Here is a 27,594-nt window from a genome sequence, read left to right as displayed (position 1 = left end):
ACTATCAGATTAATGCTTACAGTAGAAATATTTTAGTGTGACTTATTTTACTTGGAAAAAGGCCAGAAAAAGAGATTTTCTGCTTGGCCCTGCTTTGGTTATAGATTCATTATGCAGGCCCATTTTCAGGTTGACAGCTTAAAGTCTTGAAAGAGAGTTAGCTAGATTCTGCTAAGGATTTATGCAGTTTAAATGTTTTTGTGAATGTAACCGTTTAGGAAGACTTAGCTTCTATTTATAGATCAGTCCAACTTATTTCCTCCTACACTGTACAGTCCAGTGGGCGGCAAGCTCTTTATATTTCTCATGGTAATTTCCGATGATGTGAACGGGAATCTTTCTCGGAAGGTCTTTTGCCAGATTGTCGTAGATCTTCCTCTTCTTTCTGTGTCACCAAGAGGTTTCCAGTTCATAAGAGCTGCAAGATGTGTCCAGCCGTTCTCCCATGTAAGAATGAATCTGCTAACTAATTGGTTTTGCCAAATTGGAAAATTGGCAGTATTTTGTTTGTATGAATTATAAATTAGCCTCAGTATAACTTTTACTTCAACCACTGTTTTTGTCAATTTCACAATAACTCCATTCAAAATAAATTTTGTAAAGATACATTTTCAGCACGATGTCAGTTTTATGAATTGCTCCTATTTAATGTCATAAGCTGTATTAAAACAGGCCACTTTATTAGGTATGCTTTGCTAGTACGAGGTGGTACCCGAATTTTAAGTTTAAACCAGCCTTTAAGAAGGCAGTTGTTGGGATTGAGATTCAGTTACTATGGAGATCATTGTTGTCCTTGCTTTCATGTTTATGCCAAATTTGAGCCCTACCATCTGAACATTGTAGCTGAAATCTCCCTCTCGTTGGACCAGACATTTTTATTATCTGTCGAGTCTGTGTGAACTGTGGCATCAGTTTCCTGTCTTTAGCATAGGAGTATTAATTGGTGTGGCAATGTGTTAAACAGGGATCCATTGATTAAAGGCAACATTTGTGAGGCATTAAAAATGAGACCAGAACATGTAACCAACAGGAATCAAAGAAGCTGCTTCCAGCCTGGGTCAAGCATTGGACTTCTATTGACCTGTGAATAGTTCACAAAATGCACTGTCATGATTGGTTAATCTCCAACTGGGGTTTCTTCAAAGACCAAGCAGATTATTTTATCCAATCAGCTTGTAAATTTACCACCGCGGCTGTTTATCTGATCTAGAGTCAGTTTCTCTGAATAAATATCACAATAAAAGAACAGACAAGGGGATTGTATGTCTGGCTTTTCACCAACTTGCTACAAAACAATAAAAGACCACATACAGAAAAGGCTTTAAACAAAGTTATTTTTGTAAACTTTATTGTGAAAAAAAATCCAACTGCTAAGATCAATATATATATTGATACAATGTTAATGGCCAGTAGTTCTGTTCAGCTGCAACTGTGATTCTTGAACAATATAGCTGGAAGTCCGTAGTTTATCAAACCTCCTGAACAAAGACGGATTAGAAAAAAAAAAAAAAAAAGAAAAAATTGCCGCCTCTGAAGCTCGTCTAATCATCAGCTTGTTGCGTAAAAAAGAAGATTTCTTACTCTAAATGAGAGAAATAAGAAAACTAAAAATACAAAACTTTGGTCAGCTTCCCTTGATCGGCTGCTTTGCAAATTCATTGCAGCCACAGACGGCAAAAAATAATCAAATGTTTAAAAAAAAGAAAGAAAAGAAAAATCTACAAAAACTGGTTAACCTTGCTTCTAATGAAAAACATAAGCATGTCATCAAAATAAGAATGTTACCCAGTACTCACATTTTGTGATTTGCTTATATTGTAGCTGAACCTCTGCTCTGAAGGCACGTCAGCTTTTTTGCCCTCCCTTACTCAAACATTTTACATTTACAACAAAAACAAGAGTACACACTGACCTTAAATACAATGTTAATCAAAAAAGAAAAAAAAAACGTAAAAACAACTAGACAAGTTTAAGAGTACTGCGACAAAGGAGTTCCTTCATCAAAGCGCTGATTTGCCCCCTCCCTGTCTAATCCCGCCCCCTTAAATGAAATGTTCTTTCCCCAAAATTCAGACCTTCACTGCCCCAAACACACACACAATCTGTACTTTGTACTCTGCAGTTTTCATTTATGTGTGGATATGTGGTGTGTGCTGTGTGTGTGTGTGTGTGTACGTAGTAGAGTGGCATTGAGGACTAAGGGCGAGCTAGTTTAGGTTCGTGAGCCTTCAGTGTCCCGACGGCATCCTTCACTGCGTGATAGATGATGTTCTTCACCTGAAGAAAGCAGGTCAAAGAAGGAAACATCAAATGCTAGATCATCAACATCGCAATACGCATGCAAAAATGAGTTAAACCAACCTGTAGCTTGTCTTCGTGGTTTGTGTGAGTCGTAGAAAGGTGTCTGAACTCCTGCGTCAGCCTGAAGCAGTGCCTCACGTGCTCAGGAGACACAAAGTCCTCCGCCACCTTGATACAGCTGTACAGGTTGTGTACCTGATAGGAACACAGCAGGAAGAGAGAGAGGAAGAGAGCTACGTCACTGAAGGGGATACACCTCAGACTGTTAATTCCTATAAAGAAACTCTGAGACCTCATGTGTCTGACCTGGTGTGGCGCTCCAGCAGGGATAAACACAGCATCGCCTAGGAACTGTACGATGGCCCACCCCTGGACGCCGTACTCCTCGTACAATCGGCGCCGGAGCCCCTGGTCCAGGTACCAGCTCTGGTCATGAATAGGGTCGTGGTCTGGAGGGTTCTCTTGACCCTGCTCTTCTCCCACCTGACATGGGGCACAGAGAGAGACAAAACAGTTAGATGTTAAGAAGCTTTAAAAAAGTGTTTGACATTTACTTTATGATCATTTTGTGAATAGAGTATCTTGAGGAACCAGTGGGTGCTAACCTTGCGGAGTAATTCACGGATCTTCTCGGCATCCTTGGCTGCGTAGATGTGCCAGAGAGCTCCGGGTTTCTCTTTCCCCTCGTGTACCCGTCTCTTTGTCATGTCGTCCACATCGCCCTCCTCAATGGTGGTCATGACCTCTGAAGAACCAAAGAGAGGAAACGAGACAGAGACATACAGAATGCCAAACGTCCATCAGTAAGATCTCTACATAAACATATTCACATCTGAATATCTGAGTTCTTTCTGTCTGACTTTTGCAATATTAGAGTTTTAAACTTTAGTTCTTAGCGATTCCTTGAACTACGGATCTAGTCCCACATGTTGGAATAACCATCACTTAAGCTGATTAAGAGGGTGAAATCCACATTTATTTTCTGTTAAAACATTATTTAGAAAAGTATTTAGTATCCATTCATCGTACTTTTGAACAAGAATGGTGCAGAGATGTAGTTCTCAACTGGTTCCTCCTGACCCAGTGGGATTTCTCAGGCAGTGCTAAGTCAGTTTAAGCAGATGCCTCTCAATAAATTACATTATTGTGTTAATTTATTCCAGTAATTCATTTCAAAAAGTGACATTTTATTATTATTTTGTGTGGTATATAATATACATCCTTTCAAGTCATTTTATTTATTGTGGGTTTCAGAAAACGTGAGCCCTAAACTCAATTCCTCAGAAAATGTTAAGATTTTTAATATAAAAATGATATGACCATTTTAGAACAAACACAATCACTGGTTGAATGTTAACAGCGTCCGAAATGAGAATAAGACACTGATGATTAGTGTTTCAGAAACTCCTTGTTTTCAGTATCCAAGCACATTAATAGATAGTTGAGAGGAAAAAAAACTGAGCACAGAGGCAACATTATGCAACCTTGATGGGATTATTGAGCAGAAACAATTTCTTAAGTTTCTTGTAGCTTACCAAGGGGTGAGCTGCAGCTGGATTCACAGCATCAACAACCACACTCAGAGATCCAGTATATCAAAAAAAAACATATCTTGTTCCGATTCACCAGAGACGACATCAAAGTGATCTCTACTAGCCAGAGGACAAAAAAACTGGACTGTTACTGAATGGCCCAAATTTGTCTTTTCATATGACCAACAGTATTCGTTTGTCCAGATACTGTTTAGAGCAGCATTGTGTGGTTGTTTGCATAGAAGCAGCTCTCTTTTAGCCACAAATAAATGATACCAGTTACAATAAATGACACAATTTAAGCAGGTATAATTGCTGTGGAAGCTTAAATATCAGATTTTTTAAGAAGTGTGACAGTTAAGCAAAAGATGTTTGTGCTTTCATTAAAAAAGAGGAACACCTACAGCAATCTTTAATTTAACAAATATTATCCCATTAGGAGTTTCAGGAGGTCTATGACCTAGAAAAAGAAGGTACTCAAAGTCCTTATGTGGTTCAGACTGGAGATTATGTGTGCCACTTCAGGCATAGCTACAAAATATTGCTGATTTTATTTTTATTTTGTTGCACTTACTGCCTTGTATCGCTATAATTTCAGTTTCAAATACAAATGTTACCTTATGTTAAAAATGTATTACAGAGCTCACATGTCAAGGAGACACTCCTAACTGTTAATGTTTTTAATGCTATTATGTGCTCCGTCTATGAGCAGAAATGAAAACTCGTAAGGGGATTTGATGTTGACATCAACACTAACACCAGCAGAGGAGAAGCATGAGGAGGAGGAAGATGAGGAGGGAAGAAGGAGAAACACGATGGATGCCTGCACAGACTTTCTGCTTGGTCACAAAAAATACTATTTGTAAAAAACAAAAACAAATACTGTCTCAGTAACATAAAGGCATCACATAACGCTCCAGTGGTTAGTTTGTGAAGTAAAATTGAAACAACTATATGTTTTGAAGATTTGTCAAATATATATGTATTCTGTGGCCAGACCAGTTGAGAACCACAAAGGCAAAAGGACAATTTACAGACTACACAATCACATTTACTGACAACTTTCACATCCACAGTCTACTCTTGATTTCTAGATGAAGCTACAGCCTGTTTACATGACATTTTGACTGAACAATAGTTTTGGAAAGAAGTAAAAACATTTAATTTGAAATTGGTGAGTAACAATGCCCACACTGAAGAGTGTTGTGGTTTGCACAACCTGATTTGGAAAAAAAGAGAAAAAAAAATCAGGTATCGGGGGTTTGCAGCTGGCGAGTAACGGGTCTGTAATTCATCAATTATCATATAATAAACTTCATACTACCCATCAGACCATTTGTAAACGGAGTGATCTACCTTTTATTTCTGCTAACATCCAAAGTCCATCTTTTGATGTATGCGAGTGTGTTTTTGTTTGTGTAAAGAAGGTTGCAAGGAAACAGGAATGCCAGCTCTAGATGCCCTTCGTTCATACTACTCTCCCAGTCTAAGGACCAGAGCACTGTACACCCAAAGTAAACAGGAAGAGAAAACAAGCCCACAACAGCTACAGAACATCTGAAGCCAGACCAGTTCACTTAACTTGTTTTGCTGTAAACGGGAGTTGAAACTCAACCCTGAAACCAACATTAACCTTTACACGGTTCTCCAGAAGCACATAAGAATCTTTACGTCCGCTGTTATTTACCATAGTGACGGTTGCATCACACAGAAATTTACAGACATGCAACAATACAAACTGAGGGATGAATCCCGGTGCTCTGGCCCCTACTGCACAACAATACAGGAAGATGAAGCGCAGGTGTGAAAAGGGGGAGTTAGTTGAGAAGAAGGGCATGCTACGCAAGTGATACAACTGAAAGTCTACAGACCTTGGTATCCAGAGTTTTCCGCCTCTGTGAAGGAGAAATTTTACCACAATGTAAATAAGTGAGACCCACTGGAGGGTGCCTCCAGTGTCCTTTCCAAGCACATTAAGCCTGGAACCCCTAAATGTTAAAATATCCTCAACAATGGATTTTAACAAAGCTTTTTCAAATACACATAAAATACTATTTTGTCCACTGGTGGGAAAAAGTACTTTGAAATACTGTAGAATCAATTCTGTTTGCAACATATTTTTAATCAACAAGCATTTTTTATTAATAGTTAGTAGCTCAGCTGTGGTTATGGTGTCTAGTACTAAAGCAGTGAGTGTCTGTGTGGGGGGATAGGGATAAAGAAACAAAGTCCCCTTAAATCTACTGACCTTGCTCCTGGTTTTCTTCTCCATGAGGAATGCCGACATACACCATGACGTTGACAGCATCAGACACATCCAGATGGAGGTTAGTGGTTCCGACCTTCCTGTCCTCAGTTGAAATTAAGCCTACAGACATTGGGGGAGTTGAAGGAAGAAAGAAAGGAGGTGAAAAGGAACGTAAGCTGCACAGAGAGGAAATGTCACCAGGCGATCATTTTTACCATAGGCATTGTACATCTTTGGTCCAAGGTCAGGACGCACGAAAAAGTTGGGCAACCGTGAAGCGAGATTCAGACGGCCGTCTCTTTTTGTGTACTCGGGCAAAGGAAGATTGTCCATCAAATCATCAAACCTGGAAAAAGAAAGTGGAATATCTTACAAAGTTGTTTTACTGAAAGATGTATTAGCTGTTATCTTGTCTACCGTTTTGCAATATAAATATTGCATATTTATATTGTACTAATTACACATTTTCTATCAACTTGAAAGAAACCTCTCTACCTTTAAAAATGTTGCAGTGGTATCAAAATTGGTAAAGTAGTTTTCTTAGTATCAGTATAGAGTTTCAAAGTTACGCATCATGACAACCCTAGTCAGAACTTCTCTGAACGCAATACAAATAATTAATGATCACTCATAGTAGAAAGGCTAAAAACGGTCATAACTATTAAAGGGAAATCAAAATCAATGAAAATCATCATCAGGAAATCCAAACTTTACAACTACCATAAATTGGAAATAATTATTTACTAAAAGCCAATTTGCATGGCAATTTTTAAATGATCAAAATTCTAAAACAACTACCAAAAATTTTAGGATGAAAAACTACATGTAAATATTTTTTTTAAATAAAATGTTACATTTCCAAAATTTCTGGAACTAAAAAGCAACACAGTTTTAGTTTCCTCACCTTGTGGGCATCATGTCTCTGAAGTCTTCACCTGGAGGCCAGTCCTTTAGTTTCAACACCATTGGTCTGCCATCGTTGTCCTGCAGTCGTTCTACACTCAAAGGAGACATTAAAGACATTAAGACAACATCCACTGCATGCTTCACCTATCCTACAGGTCATTTTAAACTGATGCATGAGAAAAACACACTGTACTTTTGCACTCACTGGAGATCGTCTCAAAGCCGTCCCAGAAGTCTCGCACCTTTACATCAGAAATGATGGAACAGTTTCTACAGTTGACCAGATCTACATCCTGGTTCCCAAACTCCTCACTGAATGCCTCGGGCCGCCACAGTTCGGATTTTAGCCGTTTATGTATTCCTGACACCAACACAGGCTGGAAAAGAACCCAAACATATCAAGACGACCTGTCAGCCCATCTTTCACCAACAGGGATGATTTCCATTTCAACTATTTTATACTCTGTGATTCTTACCTGTCCCTGCTTCCAGCACTCTCTGAAGATCTTCCAGTTGTTGCTGTTGCTAGGATCCTGCAGGCAGAGGAGTCGCCCATCACAGAGCCAAGAGTGTGAGGTATGTGGTTCCAAAACACTAAGACCCATTACGCCGTCTTTACGGGCTCCCAGCACTCCAAGTTCGCCACCTTCGGAGGTCACAGAGCGCCGGCCCTCTGCTTTCTTGGTCTCCACAACAGAGGCGATGATGTGATCCAGGAAGTTTGGTAGGCTGCTCTTCATCTTGTCACTCTGTATCATCAAATAATAAAAAATGTGCTTTTTTATTAAGGCAGGACATTTGAAACATTATTCGCCAGTAGGTGGCAGTGATATTTTCCAATCTTGTAGGTGGCGTTTAAATTAAAAGCATTATTTCTGCACAAGGAAGATCAGAAAACCTGGACATACACTTGATGAGGTAAAAACAGAGGGGAACGGCACACTGCTCTCTCCAGGCCCCTGAGACAGCTTTCCCGGTCCAGAGTTGAGCAGGTCACGGAGGCTCGACCCCTCTGGTTTGGACTGGGTTATGCTTGGTCCGAGCAACAAGCTGTTGAAGAGCTTCGGACTGGAAGCAGGCGGCTTTGAAAGGGCACTAAGCGAGTCCAGCCCAAAGGGAGGCCGACTTTCTCTACTCATCATGGCGCGAAGTGAGCCGGATTCTGGAAGAAGAGGATCATTAAAACTGAAGCCGATTAAGGATTTCTTTATCTGACTCCTGGTTCTGTGTTTCCTACGTACCCTTGGTGTCATCCTTGGCTTTCTGTGTGGCCAGGTCTGCAAGCCAGTGCAGAGCAGAACTGTTGCCCTCTCCTGATGGACGGGTGTCCTTGGCAGAGGACTGTGTGACAATACAGGGAGTGGATGTACTAATAACAGAGTTACTGGTACTACCCACAGTTCCCCCACCCCCGCTGTCTGAAGGTGTTGCCGTCTGCATGCTCTCCGTTTTGATTACTGACGTTTCTGCCTCTGGTTTTGGAGTAGTGCCAGCACCAGATAAAACTGTAAGGCCACCTCCGCTGCTGGATGTAGACTGCTAAAATAAACAAAAACGATGCATCCAAGTTGAAATATTAAAAACAATTGCAGAATAAAACAAAACAATAAAAACAGTGGGAGAAGGAAACACACCTGTGAAATCCCATTGGGGGCAGTAGGGCGGACTAGTGACTTTGTATGTCGACTAGCACAGGGGCAGTTGGCTTTAATACCCCACTTGCCCCTTGCTGCATGCACCATGTCACCTATATTATAAAGAGCTGAAGCAGAAAGACAAAAAAATCAGTCCTTGCATCTCTTTCATACCTACAAGACATGATATTTACGCAATAGATTTATAATGTGTGAGGATGCTGATCATTCAAACACCACTTTATGACTTTTGCACTTCACTGTCCTTTGGGATGTTAAAAATAACCTACTATAAAATACTCAGGTCTGCTAGGATTATGTGTCTTCAATAGACATGTGGCAGGCTGTTTATTTTACCTGTTCCTGGTATAATTTGCGTTGGCATGAGGTTTTGAGGCTCATGAGGTTGGCCTTTGGCACACTTTAACCAAGAGAAAACCTCGTCTTCTGGGGTTTCATCCACATCTAAAATGAGGTTTGCAAAAAGTCAAGCAAAGCAAGAATATTGCACAAAATAACTTGAGTGAACATACGTTTGTTCCCAAAACTCTAGTTAATAAGCTACCTTCTCTTGGCCTGTTCCTGCGGAGCCGATAGCAGTCCAAACACACTCCAAAGCCACACTTGCGGCAGACCCAGTGGATGTTAAACAAGGTTGTCTCGCATACGTCGCACATTTCTCGAACACCTCGCACGGCACGTTTCCACGCCACTTTCTCTGAAAAACCATGGAAAAATAGATTTATTTAAGATCACAGACAAATAAAACAAGAGGACAAACCTCAAGATGAGGTGTGAGACGACTTTCAGACTCACGGTGAGGTTCCACCATCATCATGGCCTCCTTCTCAGACATCACCAACTGGCAGAACTGGTCTCCCACGTTGGCCAGGATGTACTTAGATGTGTCGAGGTCGAGGCCTTCTTGGACCGCTGGGGCAGGTAACCAGAGACCCATCGCCATGGCATCGCTCTGCTGAGGACTGAGGAAGCCTTCCACACGCAGTATACCTTTACGTGTGAAAGCCAACCTGGATGAAGGCAGGAAAAACAAAATTGAAATTTAGTCCCAAGATGGAGGAAACAACGTGCCATCAAACCACTTTGGTCTCACCTCCTGAAGTGGAAGAAACGGCAGGCCACATTCGGGTCATCTTCATCCTCGCTGTCATCCTCCGTGGTTCGGTACTTCCGATAACGTTCCAGGCGACACTCACGGCACTTGTGCAAGTGAGGAGCCACGCTAATGCAGGAGCCATCCTGGAGGAAGGACTCACCTGACTGCTTCAGACGGCGCACTTTGCTCTGGTCTTTCAGTACAGACTGGCCCACTGGAAAATACAAGGCAGTGTTAACTCTATCACCAGCTTAGCTTCTGATAAGAAATTAAGGTCTATGAAAATGAATGAGATGCACCTTTAAAAGATTTGTTACGCGGACGGCTCTTGGGAGCCACCTGGACTTTAGATTTTTGCTGGATGGATCCATCCTTAGCAGGAAGAGCAAGCCCTGGGGGGATCTGATCTTTCTCCAGGCCCTCCTCGTTCTCGCTGAGGTCCGACAGGTCGCTGTTGGTGCTGGAATCAGAGTCGCGCTTGGATGACTGGCTTCGGTCTTCGAGGCTAAACTTCTGTGGCTGACTCTGGTCAAACAATAGAGCCGTTTCCTTCATTTCTCCAGAGCTGCTACTTCCCATCATCAGACAACCTGATGTAGAGGGTGGCATCTCTACGACTTCTTGGTCCTTCTTTGTCATGGCCATCTCACTCTGCAGAGTCTGAGGTGGCATTGTTGTGGTGGAAGAGCTGACTGAAGCTGCAGCTGAGGGTGCTGTGAAGCTGGACAGAATGCCTTTAGGTGGTTCGGCCATAGTGAACAGCTTAGGCTTATTGTCCACAGAAACACCCAGAGTTTGTGGCTCTGTCCCAGAGAGGCCAACAAAAGGTGATGCAGAGTTTTTGTCCCCATAAGCCAGAAAAGGGATTAGTAGACTCTTTAGAGGCCTGCAGAAAAATGTTCTGATGAATATCTGAGGAGTTAAAACTGGACTGTATCCCTAAACTCCCTTCAGCAGTTCCATTATTATTGTTGTTGTTCTTAATAGCACTTTGGGCTCCAGAGGCCATCCCAAGACCACCAATCGTTAGGCCAGGGCCCCGTGCACCTGCAGATGCGCCCTGGAAGGCTGATGGTATGTTGAAAGCACCATTTCCCAAAGGATGGGCCTCAGGCACTTTGGGCTGCTCAGGCTTCTTCAGCCCTTCAGTAGAGGCTGCAGGCATGAAAAGAGTCACTGGCTCTTTACTCAGACTCTCAGACACAGCAGTGAAGTAATTAGTGTCCTTAGTTTGAGTCTGACCGGTTGTCAGATTGGAGCTGGTGCCAGAATTCTGGGTCATGCACTGAAAAAAGAGGTTCTGGTCCTGCGGAGGTCGGGTCTCGTTCTTGGCTCCACTGAAGCCGAAGCCGAAAGGCTTGGTGGTGTCGTGGGAAGCTGTGGTAGTGGTGGGAGCGCCGTTGGTTTGGGAAGCAACATCTCCAAATACTGGAGCCGTGGGGGTCGCTTGAGACAAACGGAAACTAGGTGTTGTTTTAGAACCCTGGGAATAAAAATAAACCCGTGAATTACTATATTGTAGTTGTAATTACAACGTATGCAGTTCCTTGGAGAAGCATTCATGTCCTTTGAATCTTTCCTCACATCAGGATACTATTGCTAAAAACTGCAACAATTATATTGATAAGATTAGAAATGACCAATATTGTTCTGATTATTTTCTTTTTGCATCTTTACAGTCTTTGATCATTTCATGAATTAATGTTCTTCATCATTTCAAAATGGAAAGAGTGAAGCATAACCACAATCCTACCCCGGTACATCATCACCAAAATGACACACGGTGGTGGCAGCATCATGACAACACACTGACTCTAATCTGAGTTTGAGCTAATTTATAAAGAATGGAAAATTTTTGTCAAGAATGTGAAGCTGGATGTCACCTTGCAAGACTTGCAGAGGTGAATAAAACTGCATGTCGCATCTTTCAGATAATTTTAAGAAAGAATTGAAATCATGCACCTCCTTCTCCTTTCACATCACCTTTATATGTATTACGTTGTGTTGGTATTCCACATAAAAGCCAAATAAAACACCCTGAACGTCATGGTCATAATGAAAACCAGTAAAGTTTAAGGCATATGAATACTTTTCCAGGATAGTGTAACAGAACAGAAAGCATTAACCTCATGGAGCCGCTTACCTCTGTCTGGCCTCCCCAGGTGGGAGCTTTAGAACTGAACCCCATCGACGAAGACAGAGAAACACTGGGTCTGCTGTCCTGTGACCAAGAAATGGTGACGGGCCCGGGGGAAACAAGAGCAGCAGTTTTAGAGAAAGCCGACTGGGAGGCATCCTCTCGGTCTGGCTGGGGGGATGGAGAAGCCTTTGGGGCTGGAGCACCATGGACCAGGACTGGCATTTGCCCCAGTGAGGGAAAAGATGTGGTAGAGAAAGGGGAAGGGGCTGGTTTGAGAGGGGGAGGGTTGGGAGGATGAGAAGTGTTGCTGGTTGAGTCTGCTGCTCCTTGTGGAGAGAATAGGCGCCCATTTTCTTTGACAAGGGCAGGATACAGAGGCGAAGAAGCATTAGAGTGGTCCAAGTGAATCAAGGAGTTTGTGTTGGGAGAGGATACGCTTTCTGGAGGAGAGGTTCCCTCTGAGGGGTTTCCGTTTTTGGTGGAGCTGCTGACTCTTTCAGAGTCTCCGGCCCAGATCCCAACGCCTTCCTCTGGAGTTTTGCAGGAATCCCCACAGTTTTGAGTTCCTGCTTCAGAGTTTCCTGCTCCTTTAAACCGTTTCAAGTTCAAATCGTCACCATCCTCTGAGGCAGTCCTACGTCTGCGTCCGTCTCCCTTCATTGCTTCACTGTCCTTCTTTCGTTGTCCATTGTTACCAGGCTAAGAGGGGCACAACGTGGAAATTTAGTTCTTCACCTGACAATACTGGATTCAGTAAACCAATCACAATATAGCTATTTTTGGCCACATACACAAAGTAAAAAATAGCACTAAGAGATAGAGAAGTTTTTGTTCACATATTTTGAACAGACACAAAAAGCAAATAAAAAAAATAATCTTCTCTAAAAAACCATGCAAAATACAAGTTTAAAACTTTATGTAAAAAATAACCAATATGACAGAGGCAGCACTCCCTACAAGAAAAAGAAGCGAAAGCAGAGCTGACTTCATGCTGTAGAAAGCTTCCTATGACACTAATGACAAACTTACCTCCTCTTCTGCTAGCATGACATGTATCACACGAGGATCTACCATCTGCTTCTCTTTTCCCTGGAGGGGAAGAAAACAGTGTGAGATCCTTTCACAAATTAACCCCCAGCAGACAGTCTGGCTGGAGTCAGACTTGTTCTCAGGAGTCCTTACAAGAAATTAAAGACTTAAACTAAACATAGCATAAAACACAAGGCTCAATTATGACAATTCTTTATGTCAAAAACAAATACTTTAATAGAAAGTTTGAGTTTTAAGAATTTTGCATTTCTTTTCAGCTGCAATGCTTACCGTTTTGATTGAAAGGTAATAATTATATTCAGTTTTTCATAAATATCAGTTTGGAAAAACTATTCAATAAATGAGTTATCTCTCAACAACAAACCTATTTGTTAAAATGTTCAGTTTATGACAGAATGAAATTACTGAAAGACAATCAAAGAACACTTCTGAATGTTTACAAAGGTGCATTTGAACAAACAATAGGACTGAGGCAACAACATACTTTGAACATACTATGGGAGAAATGTTTGCCCATAATCTGAAGCAAACTTTTACAGAAAGCAAGTATCATATCACCACAAACAAATCACACCAACGGTCAATCACGGTGGCAAAGGGTTGATGTTTTGGACTCATTTTAGCGCCTTAAAGACTTCTCTGTATACCAAAGGATTTGCAGAGTTAAATGAGATTCACTAAGTTTAGAAAAATGTGGATCATGTAATAAACAAACAATCCTGCAGATCCAAACTATGACAGACAGAAAATGTTTTGTGTTGCATTGACTTTAAGATAGTTGAACTGTTATATGAATAGCATCAGTTTTAAACGCTTAAATGAACAAATTGTATTTTTCTACTTTGTCTTGCTGAACATGACCAAAAGACATGTTCAGGACTTCCCTCGTGCTAAAATTTAAAACAAACAAACAAAAAAAGAATCACAAAGAATTTAAAACTGGTTTTACCATGAATGTGTTAAAGTGTGTCACCTTATCCAGCGTAATCTCCATAACATGTGAGATGAGATCGTGCTGTGAGACATATCCAAAAGCCCAGCAATCTTCAAACTCAGGCTGGTACACGCGGACTCTGCGTCCTTGGATGGGGAACGAGCCTGACAAGAACAATGAGATAAAAATGAAACATCATCAATGAATTCTGGAGAGAAGGTTAATTTTACTCTACAAAACTCTGCATACAATTTTGCCATTTTAGTTACTTTATATATTTCTATGAAATCAACACATGATTCTCAGTTTTGCAGTATTATTAAATGTTCAGTGATAAAAAATAAAAAAAGAAAAGAAACGGAATGAAAATTAATTTCCAATTTCTGCTGAAGACAAAAAAAAAACAAAAAAACACTAGCATTTTTGTGCCCTGAAAAAGATTGAGAAAACCTCAAATGTGTTTAACAGGAATGGCAACTTTTTTACAACAAGTAGCCCGACTGGTTCTGCATTCTGCTCTCCTTAAGAGGCGTTGGAGAGAAACCCATTTAAACACATGCAAGGCTTCAGACTAACTATTGCCACTATTACTGGTTTTAATCACAGAAAAATTATAAATGGATAAGACAACCTCAACCATTTTTAGCAAATCCCAAAAGAAAATCTTTTAACGCAAAATAACATCTGAAAAGTACTGCTTTATGAAAAAAAAACCTTTAAATAGAGATGACAATTAAATGAACCGATTAAGTCGGCGCACTTGGCAGTACTGCTGCTTGTTGAACTTCCTCAGTGCTCATGTTTCACATACGTCATGAGTGAAGTTTGTGTGAACCTGTTAATCTTTACAGGTACCAGGTCTGAGAATGAACATCATTTCTATCTGTGGAATAATTTACAAGAATCTGAATTTAGTGTTGTAGGGAGTTAATCATTAGCTTCTTTCAATCCAAGATGAGAACCAACTTTATCCAATAATCAGCAGTTTCATAAATGCGCTGATGAACAAACTGCTAGAGGACTGAGCTGCAGTAGAACATATATTTAAATTTAAAAAATGCTACTGCACCATCTCCAAAATCAATTATATAATGTCATTAAAGTGCTGCAGTCATGGAGCAAGTTTTATTTTTATTTTATTGTTGGGGAAGGGAGATGAGGGAGGTCAAAGGAGAAAGGCTTATCTTTTGTGAGGCAGATTGTGTCTATTGCTCTTCTTGTCTTGTGCACACTCTGTTTTATTTTCCTTTCCATTCTGGGCAGATTTATGTGGTATGACAGCATGTTGTTTGAGTGGGGGGGGTTTAACTTTTAGATTTCAGCGTGGCTCCAACGTCTGAGACCTGGTGTAAAGAGTCAATCATGTACAGGTTGTCCAACTTGAACAAATCCCTGCAGAAATGTTCTTAACTATATTATGCTGTTTATTAATATTTCTACATAGTCTTGAGAAGCAGAAAATTAAATTTAATCATTTGCCCAATTTAGTATATGAAAACAATGTTTAGAAAAATAATTTCTAGACTTTTTGCAATAAAATTATCCACAAAATAAAAACATCATGAAAACTTTTTTTTACCCCAATTTATATAGAGAGGAACATCTTTTATAGTTAATTTGTCACCTCATAACTTTAGTTGTTGCTCTGCTCAACAATAAATACCTACTCATCTAAAGATTAAAAAAGTAGGACACGGTTTTGACACTTTTTTAAAATTAGAAGCATTTGAATTCAACAAAAAAAAAAAAATCCCTTGTTACAGATGTGCCTTGAAGAATCTGTATTTAATTTAGGATTTTTCAGTCCTAGACTCTAAAACATAGATACCCTAAATTGGTCCAGATGCCAGAGAAGTTGTGAAAGAACCCTCAACTCTCCCTGCTATTCATTAAACCAACAAAGCAGGTTGTTAAATGCTTTGTGAACCATGCATACAATATAACCTAACTTATGGTTTGCACTCAAAAGTCCACAATTTTATCAAACGTATGAATTCTGAGTTTAGGAAATGTGGGATTTTGAAACAGAAAATGAGTAGAAATTGAGTTTTTATGCACATAGATTATGATAAATTGGTGCTTTCAATGTAAAATAATGTGATCCTATTTTTTCCATTTCATTCACCCTCAATTCAGTAGTCAAAATATTTCCTTAATTGCCAACAATGAAACGTGTAGGACTAGACACTGATAAGCCTTTTAGACGTCTCCCACATTAAGAAAGGACATTCCAAGCATTCAAAGGATTTGTGCAGCTCAGACTAACAGCTCAATATGTAAATTACCTCTAATGTGTTTCACTGAGTCTTTCATCTAAGGACAAACATTACCTGCATTTATAGAAACCTAATAATACACTAACTAATGGAGAAAGCTAAGCACACAGAAAGAATTGTGTTCAATACTTTTCCTGCCAGTAAAGGAATTTAAAGTGATTTTGCTTATTTTGTTTTCTTGAAACAAAACCAATAAACAACGCTAGTGAAGACTTACAAATACTGAGGAAAGTGCTGAAGATTAAATTAAACAAAATGGCTCCTCCTATTACAAAAGAATTTATGAAGAGCAACATTTAGAAAATTAAGAATATTCACCAGCCCCTCCGAACAAGGTCCTGTAATGCGTCATAAAAACATTATAACCGGGCCAAATCCTTTTTACTTGTGCCCAAACATTATAGCTCCACTGTTAAGACTGAACAACCCAGAGACCACATCAAGCGTGAGTTTGATTCCTACCCTTCCTGAAGATCTCCTGCAGTTTAAAGTCAGTGTGCCAGCTGGAGAAGGCTGACAGCAGAGATGGTTGCTCCAACAACACGGGGTGTCTCATGTCCTTATCAGCCTGCACAAACACAAAAACACAGTTATGGAATACTTACATTTATTTTATCCTCCGATCATATTAGAAAGTAATATTAGGTTCAATATTAGTAAATAAGGAAAAACAACATTTTTTAATCAACCATTAATTGAAGGGGAAAAAAAAGGTTTAATGCAACTCCCTTGTTTCTACCTGTTAATTCCAGATCACAGTACAAGAAATACTCACCTCAAATCTCTGGAAAGCTTTGTCATCTGGCAAAAACTCAAAATTCTTTGTTCCAAAATACTCCACAGGAACCAGTGATCCTAAACCCACTCTGTCCACCAGCGAGCGGAAAGCCTGCACAAGAGAAAAGCACTTAGAAAGTCTTCCTGCTCAAACACAACCCAAAACAGAAAATGGTCAACAAACTGAATTAAACATGCTTTCAACTTTCAACACCTTAATTTATTAGAAATGTCATAAGTTTGGAAAAATGGAATGGAGCCTCACCTGTCATCATGGAAAAATAATATATAATGATAAAATAATTTATATTGGTATTTTCACCCTGTAGTTTGTACTATAAAGCAGTGGTCCCCAACCTTTTTACCATCACAGACCGGTCAAGGCTTGGCAATTTTACTGCTTAATGCAGCAAATAGAGCGGCTGCTCACACCGTCATTTATCCAACGCCTTTTCTTTTTGTTACATCTATTATCGCTTAAAATGAGTCCACAAACTATCACTGTTGGGGATTTTATGGGACTTTCTTCTGGAATCGGGATGTTCGTGACTGGAATCGGTTCGTGTGTGGTGTGTTGTTCCTGCCGTGTGGCTGGACACAAGAACCGATCGAACCTCTTGTACAACAAGTGCAGCGATATATTTAAAGTTTTCTCCTCTTACCACAGCAACCGCTTATTAATAATCGCAAAATAAACATTAAGCCTAAAACCATACTACTGCAACAGACTGAATGTTCTGCTCTTTGAGTGGGAAATATTTGAGTGTTTTTTGTGGAGTTGTTGTCAGTTGTTATGGCAACAAGTCTGCGCGTAGCTGCGCTGATACAGAAAGCTAGAAAGAAGTGCTACTGAGTTGTACTTTTAACAGTTTTTCCCTTTGCTGTGGAGCACAGCGGGAAATTAATAATATCTACATGTCCAAGTTTGATTGAGTTAACGGAATTATTCTACGGCGGCAGCGCGGCTATGCGTGACATGTAGAAGAATAGTTCTTTGCCCTCCAGCTTTGTCCACATGCGCGAAATTTCCTTATGTAAACAACAACATGCAGGGGGTCTATATTTGTAAATCTGATTATGATTAAGTCAGTGCCTCGCCAGCTATGAACCTCACATCCCGTCACTTATCATTAGCAAGTTGGCATTAGGTGATTTATAGTAGATCTGATTCTTGCGTATTGTTTCATGTTATACTTGCTTTTCCTTTATAATCTCTAACTAAACTCAACTGTTAATTTGTAGTGTTGATTTTAACCTTTCATTATCAATCCTAAAAAAATCTGATGCAGTTCTCATTTTAACTGAAACTACAAACTCATTGCCCTTCAAAGAAGTTTTAATAGGTTATAAGACTGCTCAGATTAAGTTTTGATGGCTATACAAGATATCCTTCTTTGCACAGACTGTAATTATTTTATTTTCAGTAATATACTGAGGGTATTCTGGAAAATCTGAAAAACTTGGAATTTATAAATGAACAGCACTGTTATCAAGTGAATGCTTCCGTTGTGTTGAAACAACGAAGGCAACCAAGAGCAACTGAGGCTTTAAGACATGCAGGACAAGGTGTCTCCTGTTGTCAGAGCAGCTGATAAGACTTCAGAGAGCATTTCATCTACACGATCATGTTGAAGCCCAAAAAGGACATGATCACTACTTATGGAAGCAAATATTTATGTCTATAAAAACACTTAAAAATTTGAGTTCCAAGTTGCAAAGTTTGTGTCGTCTTTACCAGCACCAAATTCCACGGAAGCGGGTGGAAAACAATTTAAAGCATCATTCTCTTCTAACAAAAGCTTTAAAAACAACAGAATTAGATGACTATTCATTTCAATTACGTGGATTTTAGTAAGCTAAAGTATTAATGCAATTATCACATTTTTTTTTACATTTGTGCATTTCTAGTACACCTGTAAATATGATGCAAAAGGCAACATCCACAAACAGAGATGTATGACAAGTGGCCCTTTAGGGGATAATTGCAGCCTCTGATGCTGATGCTGGAAAGGACTGTAGTTGTGTGCAAGTTAAGCAAATAAGAGATGGCCTATCACTGAAGCTGAATGGGTATAATAACACTTTGCACTAATTCGATGGTTGAGTAACCTAAATAACAGATTGAAGACAATAAATGTGTTGTTCTGCTCATATTTCTATTTATTTGATTATTTAGCTGCGAAGAGGGATTTTGAAATCAAAATGTTGCTTATTTGATCAATATTGCCATGGTTTGTATTTATATTATTTTTTAGTATTTTCTGCCATTTTATGATGGTCTTATTATTTTTAACCCAACTTAATTTTATTTTTTGTTTTACCATTCATCTGTAATGTGATTTTTGTGAAAGCCTTTGGTCAGCTGAGGTCATTATTAATGTGCTATATAAATAAACTTTGACTTTGATATATAGCTTTTGGTTAAAATTCAATTAGTTGCAAATAATTATAGACCACAAAATTAACTCGGTCTCACCACGTGTGCATATTATATACACATGACCACCTTCAGCTGACTCCAAGCTTAAACTTCAAAATGTTATACCAGTGACGACATTTTGTCAGATGTTTTAAACTAAAAAAGCCCAAGTTTCTTCAAAATAAGCATGCTATTTAAAGTTGGACAAACTCTTTCTTCATGACAATCTATTAAAAAGAAAGCATTTGGTTCTTTTGTCTCGGTTTGCAACTGGGGCAGAATATGCCCGCCCAAAGAAACAGAGAAAACTTTACTTTAGCTCAGAGCTAGAGGACACACCAACAGGATTCATTCATTGGTCAGAAAGAGTCAGGTCAAGACTAATATGGTAAATGGACTGCACTTGTTTAGTGCTTTATCAAGTCCCCATTTGAATAACTTGTAGTGAAAGTGACCTGACACACAACACGTACTGCGATTTTCTATCTCCAACATGAAGTAGTAAAATAAGTTAACTGTCACTCTCAAGTGTAATTCATTATTTAATAATCCCACCTAGCAATGATTTACCACAGATAAAGCTGTGACCATGTGCAAGCACTATGCAATATGTGGCTAATACAACTTGCAAAAGGTACAACATGTAGCCCATCCAAAGACACACCAAGGGTTACTAATTGACCAACAGCACACAACTTCTACTCCTTCATTGAGATAGGCCACATGAATTGTCTGTTTCATTGAATTTTAAAGCCCAACATTATTATTGTTCTTAAGTAGTCATATTATCTGAAATGCCAAACTGTCCACTCACCAGAGCCGGCCAAGGCGTTGTTGGTCCTGGAACTGCACTGACCCTCATACTGTCACTGGGGCTGACCCAAACGACCGAGTCTTCGACCAACACGGCTTTCACTCCGTCGCCATACACCTGCACCCACGAACATCGCTGCGATCCGTTTTCGAATTCAAGAAATACCTGCAGTTAGTGAACAAGAAGGACAAACAAATATTAGGACTGGTGCTCAGTTTCTTATTAAGAAAACCAGAACAAATTTAAGAACATTTCCACAGAGATTAAAAAGAGGGTAAAAGAAGAGATAATTACATAAAAAAAACCATTTGAAGTTATTTAATAAGGGGCCGTGCATATTAATAAACATAAGTACATTAAACAGTTATGTAATTATGTCACATTTTGCCACGAGAGCTAATTTTTTAACTGTAGTCTTATAGCAGGTTGATGGTAAAACAAATGGCACCAATGTGGATAAACGCACCCACAAGACATTACACGAATTGGTCAATGTTGAAACAAATGGTCAATTATAGAAATATATATATATTACAAATTAAGACCAGAAATACAGTATATTTCTCCTGTCAGTTTAATTCTGTTTTTGGTGCATTTCCATCAATTATCTTCCACTTATTCGGGGTCGGGTAGAGACCCAGACTACCCTCTGCTCAGCCTCTTGGGTCGGCTCCTCTGGGGAAATCCCAAGGTGTTCCCTGGCCAGTTAAGAAACATAGTCCCTCCAGTGAGTCCTGGGTCTTCCTCTGGGTCTCCTCTTGGTGGAGCATGTTTGAAACACCTCACCACTGCAGCGTCCTAACATCAACTGGTTGCTCTACTCTGAGAACCTCCTGGCTGACCAAGCTTCTCACCCCAAAGGCTCTCCCATGCCTCATCTGAAGCCCAACAGTCAACGTTTGGTCACAGGATGTTCAATTTCGCACACACCTTTCATACACAGCTCAGACCATCTGGGAAACGCCCTCCCAGCAACAAACCTTTCTGCAGCCGGCTTCCTCTGTGGCACTGACGTTGTAATTTCCAGGAGTTCTTAGCCATTTGACAAACTTTGTAGTTATTTAGTGAAGAATTGTACAAATATGAACAATTCCTCTCCACATTAAACAAAACGGATAGTGGAAGCAGACTAGTTGAAGAGTAATATCAACATTGCTGTCCTAGCGATTTCTGCATAAACTTCTGACCAATCACAAAACATTTCCCACAGAGCTCTGTCGAAATAGTTTGACCAGGGCCTGGTGTTGAGAAGGGATGGTGGGTGCAAGAAAACCAAATGACGCAATTTTTGTCATGTGACTATGTCAATGAGAGCCGATTTCAACACTTTCGAAGAAATAAGGAAGAGAACAGAGACTAGAGTTCTCTTCAGGTTCTATAAATTCAGAACCTGCTAGTGGACTCTCGTTTAAAGACAATACCAAACTTTGTGTTATTTGAAATCAAGTCACACAAATATTTACTTAAAATACAAAATAGTATTCAAACTGACCACAGAGTTTTACACGGAGTTCTTTATTGCTTATTAAAAGGTGTCAAATGCAAACTGATCAGGTGAAACTGCATGCTTCGTTAGCGTTACACATAACACTGAAAAATAAATTACCAGTAAAAGGCAACAAACCGAAGAAAAAACTATCAACGTGGGAATTCTTTATGGAGCTCTCTGTCCCCATAAACAGAGCAACACACATTCATCCAATACTTGCTTTGAGGGAGGCTCTCCAGTAAAAATACCATTACACCATGTAATCCCCAGAGTTCATTCCTGTTTGCCATGGCAATTTAATCCAAAATATAAAATTTTTAAAGCAAATTACTTTCTAAGGCACAATATGCATCCAGAGGCAACACAATGTCTGTTGATTATGCAAGATATGCTGATACAGACCGATCATCATCTAAAACTTGATTTTTGAGAATGACTGCATTTTAATCTGAGAATCAAGTCTATTAATGTACTGAGATATTGACCCGGTCAGTTAAGAGAATGGAGTTGCTGATCTGCTTTTGTGTTAATACTGTTACCAACAGATGCACTAAAGCAGTGTTTTTCAACCCTGGTCCTCCAGGCACACTGCTCTGTAGGTTTTAGACGTTTCCCTGCGTTAACACACATGATTCAGGTAGTTGCAGTTCAGGAAAGGCCTGTTAATCAGACATCAACTGAAATCAGGTGCGCTGAAGCAGGGAAACATCTAAAACATGAGGGGCAGTGTGCCTCCAAGACCAAGGGTGAATGAATATGCATCAAAGAGCCAAAATATGGGACAATTCCCAATTTTATAGTGGAGGATGTTTTTACCGCCTTATGTTTTGTTTTTTTCAGACTTTTTGTCACTTGTTTTAGATTTGGCTATAGTCAATGTCAATACAGTTAAAACAATATTCTGCACAATAATTAAAATTTACTAAATTTCACAGGTTTTTTAATTTCTTATACTTGTCAGCTTATGCCCATGTGTCAAAAATCAGTAATAGACAATGGACATAGTTCATAACAAAGAGTAGACTTTGTTCTACAGATACTCTTCCATATTACACCAACCTAAATGATAAAAGTGAATAGTGCAGAAGTAATGTAGCAGTCATTTCTCCACAAAGTTAAATCGATTTTTTTAATATATAATCCTGTCTGTCATATTGCCTGCAGTGAGTTTTTGCTTTGCATGGAGAACTTTGCACTAATGTGGTTTAGGCTCAGCAAGCCGAAAGATGGATTCTCTAACAGTCATAATGTTTGTGGTTAGAGACATCTGTGATGGCTCAGAAGTCTCTAAACGATGAACAATTTCACTTCTTTCTTTTTCTTTTTGCCCGTCCTCTAGAAGGATGAAGAGTAATAAAAATCCATGCTAAATGCAACTTCTTTTGATGAAAAGCACATTCCCTGCATAACTGCCCTCTCAGTTGTAACCATTTTGTGCCGATTTGCCTTTGAAGATTTCTTCTTGACATTTAAGATTGTAAAATGCTTAATATCTGTCAGCTCTGCCTCAAGTCGAACTGCACTGGAACTTTTAAAGTGGTGATATTCTGATATTATTATGAAAACTAGGAGGACACATACATATCCACATTAACCCGAGGTGTTGGGGTTTCTGGGCCATGATGTTGATATACTGTAGTTGAGTGCTGGCAATACAAAATATTAATATGGTCCAACAAAGATATTCTGTAAGACTTCAGTGTGCAATTCATTTTATTTTTTCCCCTCGTTTCTTATATTGTATAACATCTGCATACTAACTTCAGTCACTTTGATACAAATATTTGGGTTTAGAGTTACACCAATCAATCTTGCAGAGACCAGAGCTTTCATCTTAAATTCTCAAGCTAAAAACTGAGATTTTTTTTCCCCCATCCATGCATCAAAACTAAGAACTCCCAGAAAGTCTGGTGAATTAAAAAGCTTCAACAAACATCCTGGATTCTATGCACCTTTCTGAGTTTATTACGCAGGCAGGTCAGACCTCGATGGCAATTTTTAAATCAGTATCAGCCAAGAAAAGCCTGACTGGAGAACCTCCCGCTGCATTGTGATCTTTTACCAAGACTAAATTTAAAGCAGCGCAGGATCCAACTAAAAATAGTTCTGAGTTATTAGGCCTCTGGGATCAACATTCAAGACAGGCCCTACAACTTACAGCTGCTATATTATGGTTTGGATATGGAATTACTAACAAATTTATGAGTCAATATAACATTTCTGGATCGATCTACATCAGTACACATGCCACAAGGACAGTGGAAAAGGGCAAAAGTAAACTTTAAGCAAAAATCACCTTCCCACTGGAATGACTCCTAGTAAACTATAACTCTTTGGTACTTTAAAAACACATAACTGGCTTGTGAGTTAAAAATGATTTAATGGTGAAAAGACAAGCTAAATCAATGCAATTCGGAAAAATCTCAGTCACAAATAGGTTGAGGTAAAGTAAAAGCTGACTTTTGCATTTTTGCCTTACAACTCATGAAGAAATATGGGTTAATTTTATTTATTTGTTCATCATTTAAAGAGGGAGCAGAAGGCTTTGCAGAGGAGACACAAAACTAGATCAAAATGTCATTTAACTCACAAATTAAGATGTTGAAAAATGAATTTAAATCACAGAAACAAGCAAAAAAAAAAAAAAAAGCATATGTTTGATCAACTACTGTAGCTTGAACTTATTTCAATATTGTGGTGAATTTCCTAAATCTTATTCCTTAATATCACCTGGTTTGGTATTGGTTGGCTTCTTTGCCAATATTTAAACCCATTTCGTATTCCCAACCTACTTCCATACTGTAGCTCTAAACAAAGTTTTTCATACCTACTGACTTTACCGTTGCAAATCAGTTTATTTCTCTTGGCAGGTCAACATTTTACTATATTTTGGAGATAAGTAACCATTCATTGGCTATAACAGCTTATTCTTGCAGGGTCACAGAGGGGCTAGTCCCTGTCTCCAGATGTCAGGCGAGAGGTGAGGTACACACCAGACATGTCACCAGTTCATCACAGGGCAACATAGAGACACACAAGGAGAACCAACCATGCGCACACACATTCAACCCTAAGGACAATTCAGAGAGACAAATAAATCTAACAGTCCTGTTTTTGGATTCTGGGAGAAAGTCAGAGTACCAGGAGAGAAACCAAGCATACACACAGGAGACCATGCAAACTTCTTGCAGAAAGTACCTAGGCTGGGATTCAAACCCATAACCTTCGTGCTGCAAGGCAAAAGTGCTACCAACTGCACCAGTAGACAGATTAAAAAAAATAAAATAAAAATATTATATATACTTTAGTTGCTCATTGTTTTTTAAAGACCTTACATTTCAAATCACTGTGATTCTGATCACCACTTGAGCACTTTTACGAAATGTGACTGATTTTTACCCCTTATCAAACAAACACAGCTCTTAGCAAATAAATTATTAGCATTCAAAATTTGCATGCGTAATATCCTACCAAGTATTCCATCAGGAATTTTGCACATGTTGACAGTATAACTCCATTTACAGATACACGTGGGTCTTCATAAGATGTAAAAAATCAAAGTTGAACAGTTACGCTTGGTTTCCTCTGAGCGGTACGGCTCGGCGCGGCTCAGTACGCTACTTTGTTTTAATTGTAAAAGTAGTCCATACAGCCGACTGGTACCGCAGCCTTCCTGGATCCCCTTCAGTTGTATGTCCTTAGGAGCCTCGGTATGCTTATAGTGGAGCGACTAGCGCAACACAACTCAGTCTGATCATTGGGAGACAGAAACACGGCTCTGCTTGCGACAGGTTTGTCCTTAATACTAGTAAGATGCCACGTTAGGTGTTTGGGTTTAGCCCCACCTGCCCAGTCAGAGTCCACAAAATAGCGTACCAACACATGCCGCACCGCTTAGTGGAAACGAGTTGCTGTTTGTTCTCCAATCACCAGATAGGTGAATATGCTTCTTTCTTTCTGCACAGTGACCTAAAAAAAAACCAGCTTTTTAGCTGCTATTATGGGTTGCAGTTTTCAAAATTTCCAATAACGTATGCATATGAACAATGTTACCGTACTTCTTTCATTTCTGTTATTAACGTAGTCAGGACTTATTGTTGACGTCTGTAAATCAATCAAATAGTCTGTCGATGTTTCCCAGTACTGATCTGTCATACGAGCACTTGCTAAACTGGCACACATAAGGTCCAGATTCAATCAACAGTTCAAAATAACTTGGACTTAACTTCAGAATTTAACTAGAATGTTTAACTGGGAAAAAATGCAAGTTGAATATCATTTTTGTTTAAACACTTTTTGTTGTTGCTTATCATGGTGGAACTATCATCATCTGTAGCAACAAACATGACCTTTGGCTGACAAGAAGGACAATTACACATCAACTAACTGATATTAATTGTGATAACTAAAAACGCAGACATTTTCCTTATTGGCAACAACTAATTGAATATTTTAGAGATAATGTTTCTTCTGTCTTGATACAGATTCCAAAATTTCAGCTTTAAAGTCTACTTATTTTTAGCCAACACAAATCTTCATGGTGTCATTAAAACGTCATTTTAAAGCTCTCTCAAACGAATTTAACAATTTTTTAGAAAACGTGGCAACCCCATCTATTCCAACTACTAACTTTGGCAACAACTTTAGTGGAAGTTCATCACATAAGATGTACAACAAGTTGATTGAAAACTATGTCATGATACAGCATTCTTCCCTGTATATAATTTTGAAGAAAATAACTCACACTTTTAAAAGACCAACTTTTTGAATCCTATATTTGAGCAGTGCCATCAATTGTTTATATGATTCTGGATAAGCATTAGTTTGACTTCCCTCTGTCATGTTGGTCTACAACCACCACCTTACATTGGCTCTATCTGCAGTGTTGAATCAACACAGCTTCAAAATGTCAGCGTCGTTCATTCAGATTTTTATAAGCCGTGTCATACTAAATAATCTAGGTCAAAAAACAAGGTGGGAGAGATTTCAGGTTCGCCCCTTCATGAACCTCTTCTGGCCTTTAAGAGGACTAACATTAGCTGACGGGCAGAATTGATCGCCTGTAATGGTTGCACAGATATTATCTCCGATTTACTACAAAATGCTCGACGCTTCTCTTAACTCTGGATCTTAAGTGTTTAACAGTAAATGCTGCAAGGTCACACATAACATTGCTTGAAGCTGGATATCCAGAAGCTAAGAAAATCGAACAAAGCAAAGGCCAGAAAATCCCCGGTCTCGATTTTAGCTTCGCCTCTCTCCCTGCAACACGCAGCGGGCTGAGATCTAAATTTATGCAGCAGGTAACAATAAATCTCCCGATCCTGGTGGGTAAAAACAAGCTCCACTAAGCGGAAGACACATTGAACCGTTTAGCACACGTTGCATTTTAGAAAATGACTGATATTTAGCTTCGCAATACGGAAACGCTTGAATGTAAATACTGACTGTGAGTCCGGCAGCCGTGCTTGTCGTTGTCGCCTCCCCTCCTTCGCTACCCTCCGGAGCGGCCAGGCCGATGACGCTCACCGCCCGCACCGTTCCTCGGAGCCAGTCCCGGGCCCAGGCAGGTTGTTCCGTCTCTGATCCATTGGCGGGCCTGCTGTCGTCGAGTAGCAAAATAAGACGCTTCCCGATCAATTCGAGAGAGTCCCCCATGGTTTGCTTACAAAGCTAACAGCCTTCAGTGAGCCACCATGAACAGTTGAACTTCTCCGCTCGGGATGGGAACTCAAGGAAGCTACTGTAACAAAAAGGCGAGGAGAAACCAGCTGCGACTGCTTTGTAGTTCAAGCTAATGCAAAACTGAGCACGTTTTGGTCGCTGTTCCCGGGGATACGCGGCGGCGGCGGACCACAAATCTCCCAGTCGAAACGTTTTTGTCCTCGGTGTTAACGCGACTATCCTGCTCTGTCCGCCATTGAGCCCTGCAACAATCAAACGCACTCCTCCTGGTA

General features: G+C 39.6%; 1 protein-coding gene across 1 annotated transcript; it reads right to left on the bottom strand.

The window, feature by feature from the left end:
* Window positions 1-1,331: 1,331 nt before the first annotated feature.
* On the bottom strand, window positions 1,332-27,594 carry kdm3b (lysine (K)-specific demethylase 3B). Its single transcript, XM_032554621.1, is given in 26 exon segments — window positions 1,332-2,277; window positions 2,362-2,496; window positions 2,608-2,784; window positions 2,907-3,046; window positions 5,705-5,728; window positions 6,082-6,201; window positions 6,297-6,427; window positions 6,986-7,076; window positions 7,181-7,364; window positions 7,464-7,736; window positions 7,896-8,149; window positions 8,229-8,526; window positions 8,622-8,749; window positions 8,979-9,086; window positions 9,187-9,339; window positions 9,438-9,652; window positions 9,736-9,952; window positions 10,038-10,602; window positions 10,604-11,221; window positions 11,882-12,577; window positions 12,908-12,967; window positions 13,902-14,026; window positions 16,601-16,706; window positions 16,914-17,027; window positions 20,149-20,313; window positions 27,086-27,594. Coding segments are annotated over 26 exon segments (5,388 nt in total). The 5' UTR covers window positions 27,296-27,594; the 3' UTR covers window positions 1,332-2,196.

This window comes from Xiphophorus hellerii, chromosome 23 (assembly GCF_003331165.1).
Source record: "Xiphophorus hellerii strain 12219 chromosome 23, Xiphophorus_hellerii-4.1, whole genome shotgun sequence".
Classification (NCBI taxonomy): Eukaryota; Metazoa; Chordata; class Actinopteri; order Cyprinodontiformes; family Poeciliidae; genus Xiphophorus; species Xiphophorus hellerii.
The sequence above is the reverse complement of the archived record's forward strand: the minus strand, read 5'-3'. Positions and strand labels throughout refer to the sequence as shown.